We start from the raw sequence: 17,127 nt of genomic DNA on the forward strand, positions 1-17,127 counted from the left end.
CCCCCACACACACACACACAACTGAACAAGGAAGACCGAAAACCGAAAACACACACACACTAAACACAGTATTAGTCCTTGGGCCAGGACCCAAACTTTCAGATATCGGTACCACCCGAGGTGACCAATTCTTTTTGGTATTTTTAACTTGCTCTATGTCTCCAGTTTGCATTTTGATATGATAGCTCTTGCACACTCACAGCTAAATATATGTTATCACTGGTTTAATGGACATGACCCACGATGAAATGCATGGAGTCTGAGCCAGAAGTCCTATCAGCACGACAGGACAGTTTGATGGGATTTTTCTTTATTACAAAAAAAAATGAAGCTCCACATGCTCCACATGACCTGAATAATAACTTTACAGCTCAGAACAATACCATAACAAACATGAGACTGAGAAAGATTTGGTTGCTATGGTAACAAGATTATCTGTAAGCAGAACGGAACAATAAAAAGTGAAAATTTGACAATTTCAAAGTTAAATTCTATTGAAGTTTAAAAAAAAAAAAAAAAAAAAAGACAAACCATGTCTTGTGATTTGTGGTCAGTGTGAGACAGCAGACTATAATTTCCAGTTAAACAACAAAATACCTTTTAGATGGAGGCAAAACTGTCAGAATTGTGATGATAAGTTCAAAATGTAACCCAGTTATAACAGACTGCTACCAGAATTCATCATATGTCAAAACACTATTGCAAAGACTATTTCCATTACGAAGCTCAATATTAAAATGCTTTGACAGTTTTTATTTTAATTTCTTCCATGTACCAGCATCCTATAAAATAAAGGCAGTCATTCAAGTTAATTCAAAGTTACTACTATTACAACAGTTAACTGATCTAATTCAGCTTAATTAACCTTAATTAGAACTGTTAAAGACAGCTTGCATAAGTGGACATCTCAGCAGTTTGTTTAAAGGACCTGAAAACAAACGAACACCTACCGACCAGTAACTCTTTCTAGAGCAGGGGTCGGCAACCTTTAACACTCAAAGAGCCATTTCCACCCTTTTCCCACAGAAAAGAAAACACCGGGAGCTGCAAAATCCTTTTGGCATTTAAAATGAAGACAACGCTGCATATATCAGTTTTTTACCTCTATGCCCTTGTTAATCAGTCGTGATTAATTAACTACAAAGCCTCTAATTAGATAGATTCATTTTTTAATTGTGTCCTACCACTAATGTTTATCTTACCTGGTTAATGTCATTTTTGCTCCTGGACCTCATATGTTACAGCCCTGTGACAGACTGGTGACCTGTCCAGGGTGTCCCCTGCCTTCACCAGAGTCAGCTGGGATAGACTCCAGCACCCCCCATGACCCCAGTGAGGATAAAGCGGTGGATAGAGGATGGACGGATTCAGCAGGTTAAATCTTGCAGTATGCAAAGATCACATTTAATATAACTCAATAATTAAATAAAACTGTTAGAAATATATTATACATATATTATAATAATTAAACATCTAATCCACTATTAGTTTCTATTTACATATTGAACATTCTAATGGTTTCTGGTGTCTGAGGACTCTAACTGGTGGATTTCATCCTCTGTGTCTCCTGATATGTGAAACTGAAGGCAGCAGTTTTTTGAATTGTGAAGCACAAACGAGCATCACACTGCTGTTGATGTGTGTACCTGCTAATATACCGTTAATCCTAGACTAAATTAACTGGGTAAACCTTTAAACTTGACCCCATAGGCCATGGTATACAGTACAGATACTGTATGTTATTATATAGATGGAATAACTGATTAATTTACTCCTGACCCAGTGATGGTCCTTCTGTGTAAACAAGCAGCATCCATTAAAGCCCAGTGCTGCTTTTTGGCACCAAAGAAAGAAATTCCTAAAAATCACAAGTAGAGTTGAAGACAAAATTATTAGGCCTGCTATGAAATTTAAGATTTTTTTTAAAATTCTCAAGCGCTGTTAAACAGATCAAGGAATTTTTAACAACTTTTCCAAATATCCTGGTTTTATTTTGGAGCTTACAATATTTTATTTTGCACTCAGAAACAAGATTATTTAACAAAAAACAAAAACTACCAGGGTCATTATCAGCCCCCTTGATGCTAACAGTCAGTCGTGTTTCCTTTTTGCTGGATAGAAGCTTCCAGTCGTTTGTTGTAGTTTGTAACGAGTCTCTGACGTCTCCTGAGGAATCCCAGCCCGTTCTTCTTTGGTAAACCTCTCAGAATCCTCCAGATCTGATGGTCTTCTGGCATGGACCCTGGTCTTCAGTTGACCCCACAGATTTTCAGTGGGATCCCAGTCAGGGCTTTGTGCAGGCCAGTCAGTCACGTTCACTTGGTCTTCTGGAGGTAGATCTTCACCAGGAACGGAAGTTTTGGGTCGTTGTCATGTTGGAAGACCCAGACCCAGTTTAGCAGCTGACTGCTGGAGGTTTTCTTTCTAAATCTTCAGATATCCTTCTTTCTTCATGATTCCTTAAACCTTGACCAGATTCCCAGTTCCAGATGCACTGAAGCATCCAACAGCATGATACTGCCACCACCGTGTTTAACTGTGGAGACGGAGTTCTTTGGGTTCTATGCCTCTCCCTTCTTTCTCCAAACAGAAGCAACGTCTCTACGACCAAAGAGCTCTAGTTTGGTCTCATCTTCAGAATCTTTCTCCAGGTTGTCCTCAGCAGACTTCAGTCTGGCTTGAAGGTTTCTCTTCTGGGGAACTGGAGGGTTCGGGTTCAGTCCATTTCTGTGCAGGGCTCTAGGGACCATCTCCTTTGATGCTACAATTCCTGACTTCTCTAAGTCATTAACTAATGTTTTGGTGGTTGTTCTAGCATCTGTAGACACATCTCTCACAGGTTTCCTTTGCAATCAATCAATCAATCAATCAATCAAACTTTATTTATAGAGCACTTTTCATACAAGGAATGCAACGCAAAGTGCTGTACAACATTTAAAAACAAAAAGACCCATCCCACCCTTCTTCCATATAGACGCACAACTGCACAAGCACACACACCCTTACCACCGGCCGCGGGGAGACACGGCACGACACCGACGACCGTGGAAAACGCCTCCATTGGGCCGTCCACACTGGGAGGAGCTTCAGGCCATGCCCGCTGGAGGTGCCGGCACCCAGACCCCCCGACCCCAACAGACACGGGGACCCCACACCAAGAACAGAATTTGTGGGCATTTTTTTTAACCCTGGACTTCATTAAAGGACACTGTGCTGGCCCATGGACTATAACCCTCCATTACAAAGTGATAAATCTGGACCCACATCTATGGACTTCAAGGACTTGGAATTCTGGAGATATTCATACTATGAAGGTAGAACTCTGATCATTAATAAAGAACCAGAAGGTTCTGAGAAGGCCAGGTGAGATCTACCTGGAGTTCTTCAGGTTCTCTAGTCTGATATTTTGTCCTTAAATGTTATTCCTGTGGTTGCAGTTTCTGCTGGTCGTCCATTTAACAAAAGTGTCAGTGAGCAGCAGCTTCTTCCTCTAGAAGAATCGTCGTGTCTGATGGTTCTCCAGCAGAATGTCTCTCGCTGTGTTCTGCTATGAATCCAGTGTCTGTCAACACAGCGTCCACAGCCGGCCTCAGGGTGGCACTGTAGCTCAGCAATCTGCCGTCATAAACCAGCTGATCTGGAGGCAGTGACATTTGTCGAGGAGCTCTGCAACGACAGAAAGCGTCTCAGTTACAGCCTGGTTCTATAGAATTATTACTAATATCTACATATATCTACCTGGTGTAATACGTCTACCTGGTGTAATAGGATGATATCAGGTAAATTGGGCCATCAGGTAAAATAGGCCATTTAAGCTTTGGATGTCCTAGCCCCTCTGATTTTTAGAGCCAATGACAGAAAATGGTCTCAAATGTTTGCCACAACTGTACTTAACATGAAAAACAGATTTTATTGGTCTGTGGTTGTTTATGTGGGCAGAGATAAGATTCAAATCCACACTGCACTGGAAAACTGTGTGGTGAGTGGACTGGCATAAGAATTTCTAATAAAAATTATCAGGACCTATAAGGCTGATAAGTCAATTAAAGAAATGTGTATATATAAAATTTCTGATGTATAATATCTGTCTTGATGACACCTATCAGAAATAATGCTTAAAGTGTGGTATTTGGACATTTTTTTTCAAAGATTGACATTTTTGTTAGTGGCCCAATTTAGCTGAACCTATTCAGGTAAGTTGGGCCCCCTGGTTTCAGCTAAAATGGGCCACCCTTTTTGTCAGTCACACATGCACACATGCACACATTTGAAGGGAATGGAGTAGGCATTTATGTGAAAAGCTACATTGCCAGAAAAAAAACAACAAACCGAAGTCATCAAAAAAATAAAAGGACAAAAAGGTCAACAGGAAAACACAACATGACAACGAGCCGTGTATTTTCTGCAAGGCTCGCTACGGTGACCCTGACGACCCAAAGGCAACAGAGGAATGGATCAAGTGTCTAGTGTTCAATCTGGTGCCATGAGAGCTGTGGCAAAGAGAACGACATCTATGATGATGATGGCTTCACCTGTCAGGACTGTATTTAAATTTGTGCTTTAAGTAGCCTAGGCCATGACATATGTACCTACCTGGTGTAATACATCTACCTGGTGTAATACATCTACCTGGTGTAATACATCTACCTGGTGTAATACCTGGTGTAATAAGTGGTGTAATACATCTACTGATGCTGTCTTATTACAACTGTTTGGCGACATGTAGTGCAAAACACGCCTTCAGTACAACAGATGACCTCAGCAAAAACAAGGTGTCACAGTCCTTTAACAGGTCATCATGGGCCTATCTTATTTGAAAAGAAGCTCACATCGACGGCCGATATGATCCCAGTCTCTTAACTTCCAGCTTTTCCTCCAAAGACATTGAGGAAAATGGAGATGAAAGCAAATAATCCACCTCGTTCATGCTAACGCCCGCCATAGCTAACCTTTTCTCCCTCCTTCCCAACTCTGGCACAAATAGCAGTACCGCTGTGTTAACTCGCTGCTATTCGTCAAAGTCAAGTCCTGTGGACTGACTGAAGTTAGCCCAAATGATCAGTAAATGACGGGGGCGGGACATGACACCTGTCAATCACTTACAAGAATGAAATGAATGAAAGCGGACTGTATCTGCTGGGGGTGTAAAAAATAAGCCCATTTAGAGATATTCTATGTTTTTCTTTTGACTGAATGGTGCTGTTGCTACCTTTGTTTTCACCTAAACCTAAAACAATCTGTTGTAAGTTATTTAAAAAATAATTTTCTCATCTTTTTTGTGTTGGCCTAGGAGGGCTTCGCCCTGTTAGCCCATTTATACCAGCCGTCCCTGGTAATACGTCTACCTGGTGTAATATGTCTACCTGGTGTAATACATCTATCTGGTGTAATATGTCTACCTGGTGTAATACATCTATCTGGTGTAATACATCTATCTGGTGTAATATGTCTACCTGGTGTAATACATCTATCTGGTGTAATACATCTATCTGGTGTAATATGTCTACCTGGTGTAATACATCTATCTGGTGTAATACATCTATCTGGTGTAATATGTCTACCTGGTGTAATACATCTATCTGGTGTAATACATCTACCAGGTGTAATATGTCTACCTGGTGTAATACGTCTAACTGATGTAATGTCTACCAGGTGTAATACATCTATTTGGTGTAATATGTCTACCTGGTGTAATACATCTATCTGGTGTAATATGTCTACCTGGTGTAATACGTCTATCTGGTGTAATATGTCTACCTGGTGTAATACATCTATCTGGTGTAATACATCTACCTGGTGTAATACGTCTATCTGGTGTAATATGTCTACCTGGTGTAATACGTCTACCTGGTGTAATACATCTATCTGGTGTAATACATCTATCTGGTGTAATATGTCTACCTGGTGTAATACATCTATCTGGTGTAATATGTCTACCTGGTGTAATACGTCTACCTGGTGTAATACATCTATCTGGTGTAATATGTCTATCTGGTGTAATATGTCTATCTGGTGTAATACATCTATCTGGTGTAATACATCTATCTGGTGTAATACATCTATCTGGTGTAATATGTCTATCTGGTGTAATACATCTATCTGGTGTAATACATCTATCTGGTGTAATACATCTACCAGGTGTAATACGTCTACCTGGTGTAATACGTCTAACTGATGTAATGTCTACCAGGTGTAATACATCTACCAGGTGTAATACATCTATCTGGTGTCATATGTCTACCTGGTGTAATACATCTATCTGGTGTAATACATCTATCTGGTGTAATATGTCTACCTGGTGTAATATGTCTACCTGGTGTAATACGTCTATCTGGTGTAATACATCTACCTGGTGTAATACATCTACCAGGTGTAATATGTCTACCTGGTGTAATACATCTATCTGGTGTAATACATCTACCAGGTGTAATACGTCTACCTGGTGTAATACGTCTAACTGATGTAATGTCTACCAGGTGTAATACATCTACCAGGTGTAATACGTCTATCTGGTGTAATATGTCTACCTGGTGTAATACATCTATCTGGTGTAATACATCTACCTGGTGTAATACATCTACCAGGTGTAATATGTCTACCTGGTGTAATACATCTATCTGGTGTAATACATCTACCAGGTGTAATATGTCTACCTGGTGTAATACGTCTAACTGATGTAATGTCTACCTGGTGTAATACGTCTACCAGGTGTAATACATCTACCTGGTGTAATATGTCTACCTGGTGTAATACATCTATCTGGTGTAATACATCTACCAGGTGTAATATGTCTACCTGGTGTAATACGTCTAACTGATGTAATGTCTACCTGGTGTAATACGTCTACCTGGTGTAATACATCTACCTGGTGTAATATGTCTACCTGGTGTGGTACATCCGGGCTATGTTCCGGTTGACCCAGGAGCAGCCACCCACTGAGCTCAGCACTCCGTGGACGGAGGTGGAGAAGACGAGTCGCGGGTTCACGATGATCTTGAAGTTGCTGTAGTGGGTCTTAGAGATGATTGGTTCATGGTACAGGTGATCCAGGATGTTCACTCCGGACACATTGACCCAGCGATCCTGCTTAATGGTTCGGCCGGTTGGATCCGGTAGCGTGATGGAGTTCGGAAACACATTATTCTCAAACATGAAGCACTTTTTGGTTCCATATTTCTTCTCCAGCAGCGGCAGCAGCTGCAACCAACTGCAACAAACACAGTAAAGAAGGTTGATTTATCACATCTGTAAGGTTCACACACTAAGATTAAAGCTGCATTAAAGAAATGCTCCTGATTACGATTGCAGTGATAAACTACATTTTTTAATCAAATCGTGCAAAAGAAGCTTTTATATGTGATTTTACTCCATGAAGGAGGTTTTACCTGCTGACTGTCTGTGGCAGGATGAGCTCGTCGATGTCATGCAGGGCTACGTACCTGGACCGGTACATGGACCTGTACAGGCAGTCATTGAGGGCAGGAATCTGACCGAAGTAGTGAAGTTTACCTGGACCATGTAAAGGCAACCAACCACGAGAAACGTTCACAAATCTGGACAAAGACCAAGGAATCACCTCCACGAGACCTGAGAGAGACGAACTCTGTCAGAACTCTGTACTAAGTTTAATGTGTCTGGAGTAAACTTTCCTGGGGAGGCTGAGAATTGTGATACTCCACTGGTTGAAGCACACTCTCTGGTACCCCTTTTTAAAAAATGGGAGCCACCACCCCGGTCTGAAGCTCCACAGCACCGTGCCCGATGTCCACGCAACATTGTAGAGACGTGTCAGCCATGACAGTCCAACAAGGTCCAGGGCCTTCAGCATCTCAGGCCGAATCTGGTCCACACCTACCTCTTTACCACAAGGAGCTTCTAAACTACCTCACCAGGGTCTACCCTTGATAAGAATGAAGATCCCCCAAGCCTTCAGGCTGAGCCCCATCTAAAGAGAACTTGTTAACTGGGTTAAAGAGTTCTTCTTCCACTACTCGACAACGTCCCCAGTCCCAGGTAAACGAAAAACAGGCTCCCGGAGGGGCGACAGTAGAGAGGGGAACGCGCTGACGCTCACGGCGATCCGCGGTCACGTCCTGCAACTCATCTCATTCATACAGATCACCTGCAGCGGCCGTGACGGATCAGACTGCAGGCAGGAAGACACTAAACCAGAGACAATTACAAAGACTAATGCTGTAAAAAATAAATAATCATTCATCACAATCATGATTTTTAGCTTCTATCCACTATAAGAGAACAACTGACTGCGGCCTTTACAATTTAAAAATGCGCTCCCCTCTTAAAAGACATAGTGCACCTACATGTGCTGTTTTCTGTTTGTTTTCTCTCTGCTGTTTGGACTAATCAGATATGAGGACACTTTATCTTACTCTTTTAAATAAGTAAATTTAAGTACATTTTGCTCTCACACTTGTCTGATCACTCAGCCACTGAGCAGCATGTACCGTAGTCTGCGCTGTGAGGCGTTCAGGGAACATCGGTAAATATTACAACATATCTCTGAAATATTAGAAAAGTATCGAAATCGATATCAACATCGAACTTTTTGACCAAAAAGTATCGATATCGTATTGAATCCAAAAAAAGTGGTATCGACCCATCCCTACCGGGAGCATCTCCTGTGTTGCCACGAAAAAGTCCAGGTTCCTTCCCTATGCCGTCTGTGTGCGTCACCATAGTAACCAAAAGTACTAAAAGATACAGTACTCAGAGAGGCAATCATTACACAGTGCTGCTCAGAACGTTCATACAGCAACACTGAGGGATCGTTTGGAAAGGTTGTGCACGTGTTGATGTGATTAAATACAGACACACATAGAAACATTGAAGCACATCCACCTCTCTGTTGGTAGTAGTCCAGGATCCGCTGAGTTTCAGGGCTGCAGCTGGTTTTATAGACAACAACTCTGTTCACTCCCAGGATCAGCAGCATCTCCAAGCTCTGAACCAGCTGCAACACACACACACACACACACGTATTAAAGAGAGAACAGTGTGAGCAATAAGGAATCCAGTCTGATTTATTTAACATCCAAACAGCTGTGATGTCTTCAGTCGGACAGCAGAGCTACCAGCAGCTCAGTGAAGGAGAGTCTCTGCAACCGTTCAGATATCAGTGATGTGTGTAGATTATAAAGGCAGCAGAACACTGTTTCACTGATATTTTACCTGAAATTACCTAATCAGACGAGTTACACAATTTGTACTTGGATAGAAAATAGCATTTCGGGTTGAGGAACATTTAAAAATGGAAGTTCTTGGTCATAAAGTAACATCTTGGGCTTAATAAACCTTTAAATTTAAATACTAGGATAGAAAATAGTGTTTTGGGTTGAAGAAACCTCCAAAATTAAAAGTACTTGGGTGTAAAGCAGTAACTTGTTGGTTAGAAAGCAGTATTTAGGTGGGATACTGTTAGGCCTGCCTCTGATAGGGCCCTCCTTCCTGTGTATTTGCTTCCTTTTTAGGTGTGCTGGGTGCTGCGGCGGCAGGTGAAGGCAATCCTCTGCAGTTAATCAGCAGAAGCAGGAGCAGGTGCACCAGTGTCAATCAGCCCACTTCACCACACAATATAACCAGACTCCATTCACCTCTCAGATGCTGGATCGTGAACTTACACTGTCAGTTCACTACTAAGATTGTACAACTTTAACTCTTGACTGAACCTCAGTTACCCTGTTTCTGCGCTTCCTCAGTTTTGGACGCCTCCTGCTACTCTCCAGTCTGGCTCTTTGGATTCATCTTCAGCCCAGAGCCGCTTCCTCTGGACACGTCACCTGGTTCATCTCCACAGAACCAAGCCCCTTTTGCCTTCTCCTGTTGTTGCAGCCTCTGCCTTCAGCCTCCCAGACACCCAAGCCTTTGGCTCCCAGTAATGCCACAGTAGCAGTGCCTCAGTCAGAGCAGTCACAGGCCAGGTATTTTTGTGTTTACAGCCTACAGAGGATTATCGCCCTTAGCTTGAGTGTTTGTTTGTAGACTTATTGTTTGCTTTTAGTCAGTGTATTTCTATAGCGCTAGTTTCAGCCTTAGTCTCAGAGTATTGGAGTTAGTAGCCTTTTGTTCTTATAGTCGTCATAGCTTAGTGACCCCTTTGTTCCAGGCCAGAGTTATCTTGTGGTGCTGTAGCTCTTTAAGTATTTCCTGTATTTGATTTGAGTTTCCTTAGTTAATGTAGTTGAACTTTTCTGAAATGCACCTTAGTTTTGTTATTGCTTCCTCATGGGTTTTTCCCATCTTGCATTTCTTCTCAGGTGTTGCCTGCACTGGGTTTTGTTTAGTTTAGTCTGCCTGCCTCTAGGGGCAGCATACACACATGGACAAAATTGTTGGTACCCCTCAGTTAAAGAAGGAAAAACCCACAATTCTCACTGAAATCACTTGAAACTCACAAAAGTAACAATAAATAAAAATTTATTGAAAATTAAATAATCAAAATCAGCCATCACTTTTGAATTGTTGATTAACATAATTATTTAAAAAAACAAACTAATGAAATAGGGCTGGACAAAAATGATGGTACCCATAACTTAATATTTTGTTGCACAACCTTTTGAGGCAATCACTGCAATTAAACGATTTCTGTATTTGTCAATGAGCGTTCTGCAGCTGTCAACAGGTATTTTGGCCCACTCCTCATGAGCAAACAGCTCCAGTTGTCTCAGGTTTGATGGGTGTCTTCTCCAAATGGCATGTTTCAGCTCCTTCCACATATGTTCAATGGGATTCAGATCTGGGCTCATAGAAGGCCACTTTAGAATAGTCCAACGCTTTTCTCTCAGCCATTCTGGGTGTTTTTGGCTGTGTTTTGGATCGTTGTCCTGTTGGAAGACCCATGACCTGCGACTGAGACCAAGCTTTCTGACACTAGGCAGCACATTTCTCTCCAGAATGCCTTGATAGTCTTCAGATTTCATCGTACCTTGCACACTTTCAAGACACCCTGTGCCAGATGCAGCAAAGCAGCCCCAAAACATTACTGAGCCTCCTCCATGTTTCACCGTAGGGACAGTGTTCTTTCTTCGTATGCTTGGTTTTTGAGTCTATGAACATAGAGTTGATGTGCCTTACCAAAAAGCTCCAGTTTGGTCTCATCTGTCCAAAGGACATTCTCCCAGAAGCTTTGTGGCTTGTCAACATGCATTTTTGCAAATTCCAGTCTGGCTTTTTTATGAGTTTTTTCAGCAGTGGTGTCCTCCTTGGTCGTCTCCCATGAAGTCCACTTTGGCTCAAACAACGACGAATGGTGCGATCTGACACTGATGTACCTTGGCCTTGGAGTTCACCTTTAATTTCTTGGAGGTTGCTCTGGGCTCTTTGGATACAATTCCAACGATCCGTCTCTTCAATTTGTCATCAATTTTCCTCTTGCGGCCACGTCCAGGGAGGTTGGCTACTGTCCCGTGGGTCTTGAACTTCTGAATAATATGAGCCACTGTTGTCACAGGAACTTCAAGCTGTTTAGAGATGGTCTTATAGCCTTTACCTTTAAGATGTTTGTCTATCATTTTTTTCGGATGTCCTGGGACAATTCTCTCCTTCGCTTTCTGTTGTCCATGTTCAGTGTGGTACACACCTTTCACCAAACAGCAGGGTGACTACTTGTCTCCCTTTAAATAGGCAGACTGACTGATTATGAGTTTGGAAACACCTGTGATGTCAATTAAATGACACACCTGAGTTAATCATGTCACTCTGGTCAAATAGTTTTCAATCTTTTATAGAGGTACCATCATTTTTGTCCAGGCCTGTTTCATTAGTTTGTTTTTTTAAATAATTATGTTAATCAACAATTCAAAAGTAATGGCTGTTTTTGATGATTTAATTTTCAATAAATTTTTATTTATTGTTACTTTTGTGAGTTTCAAGTGATTTCAGTGAGAATTGTGGGTTTTTCCTTCTTTAACTGAGGGGTACCAACAATTTTGTCCACGTGTGTAGTTTTCCCAGCTTAGCTCCCTCACGTCCCCAGTTTATTTTCTGTGGTTTGATAGCTTGGGATTTGTAGTTCTATTTGAATTGTTTGGAAATAATCATTAATACTGCATCTGCCTATCTCTTCCTCTATTCCTGTATCTGAGCTCTCATGCAAAAACTAAACAGACCTACATTTAAAAATGTTGCAGTTTAGCAATCACCCAGTCCAGTAGGTGGTGCTATAGGTCTTAGATGTACAGCCCTGGAACTGGTTCTGAGATTCCATCAGGCATCCCAGAAGTCTCGGTCATGATGCCGTCTCGTTGGTCACTGAACAACCTTAGATTTTTTTTTTTGTTAATAAAATTAATCTACTTCATGTAAACATTTTCAGTAAAGTAGCATCAGAATGGGACTAGGGGCAACAACCTGATCAGATGGATATGCTGAGAAGCATTGGAGGTAACGTTCTCTGGACCATCCCTGCTGTCTGCTGGAGAAAATGTTTGAAGTGAAAACTCCAACAGAATGAGATTTGTTCTCTTCAGCTGTATACTGCAGGAAACAAGGCAACAAAGATGTTTGCTTCACTGAGGTGAGATGTTACCTGCAGAACATTGGTGAAGTCAAACATGGTTGAAAGGCAGACGGTGAAGTTAGAAGGGAAAGAGTCGCTCTTTGCTTCCTGGTTCTTCACCTCCAGGGACTTTTCCAGAAGACAATCTAAGAAGACAACAAGCTTAAGTTAGACGTGAACGTTTAGCTGAAATCTAAACCAGGAATCTGAACGACACCAGCAGGGAAATAATGGACCGAACAAAACCGCAACCAGGAAGCAGCATGAGTGATCAAGCATCGTTCACAGACTTCTCTTCTACTTCCTGTTCCTCATCCTTGTCAAAACTCGTCTTCAGACCCACTTGTTCAACCTGGCCTTTGGCTAGCAGTCACCTTCAATGGATCTTTATCTTGGGTTGGGCCTCAAAGTGCTCTATAAATACAGTGCCTTGTGAAAGTATTCGGCCCCCTTGAACTTTTCAACCTTTCGCCACATTTCAGGCTTCAAACATAAAGATATAAAATTTTAATTTTTTGTCAAGAATCAACAACAATTGGGACACAATCGTGAAGTGGAACGAAATTTATTGGATATTTTATACTTTTTTAACAAATAAAAACCTGAAAAGTGGGGCGTGCAATATTATTGGGCCCCCTTGCATTAATACTTTGTAGCGCCACCTTTTGCTGCAATTACAGCAAGTCTCTTGGGGTATGTCTCTATCAGTTTTGCACATCCAGAGACTGAAATTCTTGCCCATTCTTCCTGCAAAACAGCTGGAGCTCAGTGAGGTTGGATGGAGAGCGTTTGTGAACCAGCAGTCTTCAGCTCTGCCCACAGATTCTGGATTGGATTCAGGTCTGGACTTTGACTTGGCCATTCTAACACCTGGATACGTTATTTGTTGAACCATTCCATTGTAGATTTGGCTTTATGTTTTGGATCATTGTCCTGTTGGAAGATAAATCTCCGTCCCAGTCTCAGGTCTTTTGCAGACTCCAACAGGTTTTCTTCCAGAATGCTCCTGTATTTGGCTCCATTCATCTTCCCATCAATTTGAACCATCTTCCCTGTCCCCTGCCTGAAGAAAAGCAGGCCCAACCATGAGGCTGCCCACCACCATGTTGACAGTGGGGATGGTGTGTTCAGGGTGATGAGCTGTGTTGCTTTTACGCCAAACATATGGTTTTGCATTGTGGCCAAAAAGTTGGATTTTGGTTCCATCTGACCAGAGCACCTTCTTCCACATGTTTGGTGTGTCTCCAGGAGGCTTGTGGCAAACTTCAAACCAGACTTTTTATGGATATCTTTGAGAAATGGCTTTCTTCCTGCCACTCTTCCATAAAGGCCAGATTTGTGGCAGTGTACAACTGATTGTTGTCCTATGGACAGACTCTCCCACCTCAGCTGTAGATCTCTGCCAGTTCATCCAGAGTGATCATGGGCCCTCTTGGCTGCATCTCTGATCAGTCTTCTCCTTGTTGGAGGTGAAAGTTTAGAGGGACGGCCGGGTCTTGGTAGATTTGCAGTGGTCTGATACTCCTTCCATTTCAATATGATTGCTTGCACAGTGCTCCTTGAGATGTTTAAAGCTTGGGAAATCTTTTGTATCCAAATCCGGCTTTAAACTTCTCCACAACAGTATCTGGGACCTGCCTGGTGTGTTCCTTGGTCTTCATGATTGCTCTCTGCACTTTAAACAGAACCCTGAGACTATCACAGAGCAGGTGCATTTATACGGAGACTTGATTACACACAGGTGGATTCTATTTATCATCATCAGTCATTTAGGGACAAACATTGGATCATTCAGAGATCCTCAACTGAACTTTCTGGAGTGAGTTTGCTGCCACTGAAAGTAAAGGGGCCATAATATTGCACACCCCACTTTTCAGTTTTTTTATTTGTTAAAAAGTATAAAATATCCAATAATTTCGATTCCACTTCACGATTGTGTCCCATTGTTGTTGGTTCTTGACAAAAAATTTAAATTTTATATCTTTATGTTTGGGGCTGCTCAGTGGAGTAGTGGTTAGCACTTTCGCCTTGGCAGAAAGAAGATCCCCGGTTCAAATCCGGGCCTTGGGATCTTTCTGCATGGAGTCTGCATGTTCTCCCTGTGCATGCGTGGGTTTCTCCGAGTACTCCGGCTTCCTCCCACAGTCCAAAACATGCTGAGGTTAATTGGTTACTCTAAATTGTCCGTAGGTGTGAATGGTGAGTGTGATTGTTGTGTCTGTATATGTAGCCCTGTGACAGACTGGTGACCCTGTCCAGGGTGTCCCCTGCCTTCCGCCCGAGTCAGCTGGGATAGACTCCAGCACCCCCCGCGACCCTAATGAGGATAAGCGGTGTATAGTGGATGGATGGATCTTTATGTTTGAGCCTGAAATGTGGCGAAAGGTTGAAAGTTCAAGGGGCCGAATACTTTCGCAAGGCACTGTAAATCTGACCTTCACACAGGGTAAGGAACAAGGAAATATATAAAATATAAAACACCATAAAAAGCCGTCAGTCTGTTCCAGGACAAGCACCTTCAGTTTGGCTCAACCTCACAAAACTCAAACCCAAAGTCTGTCAGCAGTGGAGAAAGTATTTTGAGTACATTTACTCAAGTACTACACACTAAACTACTGATTTGTTAACCTCCATTCTTCTTCCACTACATTTGAGTTAAATGTAAAGTTTTAAGATAAAATACCTTAGTAAACATTTAAATCAGCCTTCTTTAAAAACAGCTGAGTTCATCTTTCTGATTTAGTAGTTGCTAGAGGTACGGACCTGTACTTTCCATTTGCCAATCAGATACATGAGATCTGGTTCACTTGACTCCCGGTAGACGCTAGCGGTACGGACCCGTAGCATCGGTACTACAGGTACGGACCCTAAACCTGACCCTACACTAACCCTAACCTTAACCTTTGCTTACCTTTCAACAGTTTGCAGTGGTTAGCAGCTTCCTGACTCGCGAGACTCGCGTACGGGTCCGTATTGGGTCTGGCAAATGGAAAGTGCCCTACGGATACGGGTCCGTATCTGTAGACACTACCTTCTGATTTTATCGGTTCCACTAAACACGGGAACCTCCAGACTGGTTCTAATAACATTACAAATCAATAAATGGGGAACAGACGGGGTACCAATAAACATTCCAAAGATCGAACATCTGAGCTGAAACAAAAATGCAGAGAAACTGAGGACCTGCAGAACCTTCACTACTAAAAACTTTCAGTACTATCAGAGCCTTTAGCATGATCAGTTTCTTCAGTATTCAGAACCTTCACTGCTATAAAATATTTAGTATCTTCAGAACCTCCAGGTGGTGCTGCAGCAGAGGTCACGGTGATGTGGGTCGGTTCCTCGCCAGCCCGATGGGACGGGACACATGATGTCGGCGGTTCCGTAGGCGAATCCAAAGTGATCTCTGTGGATTTTCCTGAAGCCTGCAGAGACTCTGAGCAGCTGCTGCAGCAGAAGATGCATCGATAGGCGACTGTCTCGGTCCGCAGAACTATGGCCAGAACCCGGACCTGGACCAGCACAAAGAAAAAGATTGAATCCAGAAGAACTCAGAGATAATTTTCCGAGTTTCAATGTTTTTTAACTGGTTTAGAACAATAAATAAACCCAAATACCGTATTTTCATGACCAAAAGGCGCACCGTACTAAAAGGTGCAGTCTCAGTTATGTGTGCCATTACTGTATTTAACACACACATAAGGCGCACCTGATTATATGGCGAGGGTTTTATATACAATCCACACCCACACTTCCCCCTTTAACGTTCTCGCTGGTGTCCTCTACTACATCGGCCTTACAACAACAACACACACACAAGCATACAAGTGTGTGTATTTAAAAATAGAGCGGGAGCAAAACTGAGTTTGGTTGTGCTTATTAAGTATTGATTACAAAGTACTAACATTTTTTAATCATCAATAGGCGCGGTGCATGGTAAAACACACGGATTAACAAGCAACAAGTGTGGCGTATTTAAAAAATAGAGCCGGAGCAAAACTGAGTTTGGTATTCACATTTTTTTTTTACCGGTAATCGTCATCAATCAAACCCATGGAAGTCCTCATCCTCTGTTTCTGAATTGAACAGCTGCGCTAAACCTCCATCAAACATGCAGGTTCACTTTCTTCACTGTCAGAGTCACTTTCCGTGCCGTGCGGCGCCTCGGAAATGATGCCGGCTTTTGCGAAAGCTCGAACAACAGTGCCAGCAGACACGTTAGCCCAAGCATCTACAATCCATTGGCAAATTGTGGCGTAACTCGCCCGGCGCTGCCTTCCACTCTTAGTGAAACTGTGGTCTCCATCGGTCCATCCATCGCTCCCACGCCACTCGCAGCCTTACTTTGAACGGCCGGTTCACACCGATGTCCAGCGGTTGGAGTTCCTTTGTCAGGCCTCCCGGAATGACAGCAAGCTCAGAGTTTCATTTGCTTCACTTGTTTTTTCACATCGGCTGTGAGATGGGCACGCATAGAGTCACAGATCAACAGCGATGGTGATGCGTGGGAAAAAAACCACCTGGTCTCCTTACCATACACCTCCCTCAGCCCACTCTTTTCATCATTTTCCTCATCCATCCAGCCCTTTTCATTTGCCTTAATGATGACTCCT

At 42.4% G+C, this 17,127-nt stretch overlaps 1 protein-coding gene across 1 annotated transcript in view; it reads right to left on the reverse strand.

Moving 5' to 3' along the window:
• Positions 1–1,517: 1,517 nt before the first annotated feature.
• The window catches only part of LOC127536851 (uncharacterized), a 15,810-nt gene continuing 200 nt past the window's right edge, over positions 1,518–17,127 (reverse strand). The window contains exons 2-7 of the mRNA XM_051958191.1: positions 15,810–16,026; positions 12,545–12,660; positions 8,860–8,971; positions 7,386–7,587; positions 6,884–7,207; positions 1,518–3,666 (exon numbers count right to left, since the gene is read on the reverse strand). Of these exons, the coding sequence (XP_051814151.1) occupies positions 3,468–3,666; positions 6,884–7,207; positions 7,386–7,587; positions 8,860–8,971; positions 12,545–12,660; positions 15,810–16,026 (1,170 nt within the window). The 3' untranslated portion in view covers positions 1,518–3,467. The remainder of the gene's footprint in view (positions 3,667–6,883; positions 7,208–7,385; positions 7,588–8,859; positions 8,972–12,544; positions 12,661–15,809; positions 16,027–17,127) is intronic.

The sequence above is a fragment of the Acanthochromis polyacanthus genome, chromosome 13 (genome assembly GCF_021347895.1).
Source record: "Acanthochromis polyacanthus isolate Apoly-LR-REF ecotype Palm Island chromosome 13, KAUST_Apoly_ChrSc, whole genome shotgun sequence".
Taxonomy (NCBI): domain Eukaryota; kingdom Metazoa; phylum Chordata; class Actinopteri; family Pomacentridae; genus Acanthochromis; species Acanthochromis polyacanthus.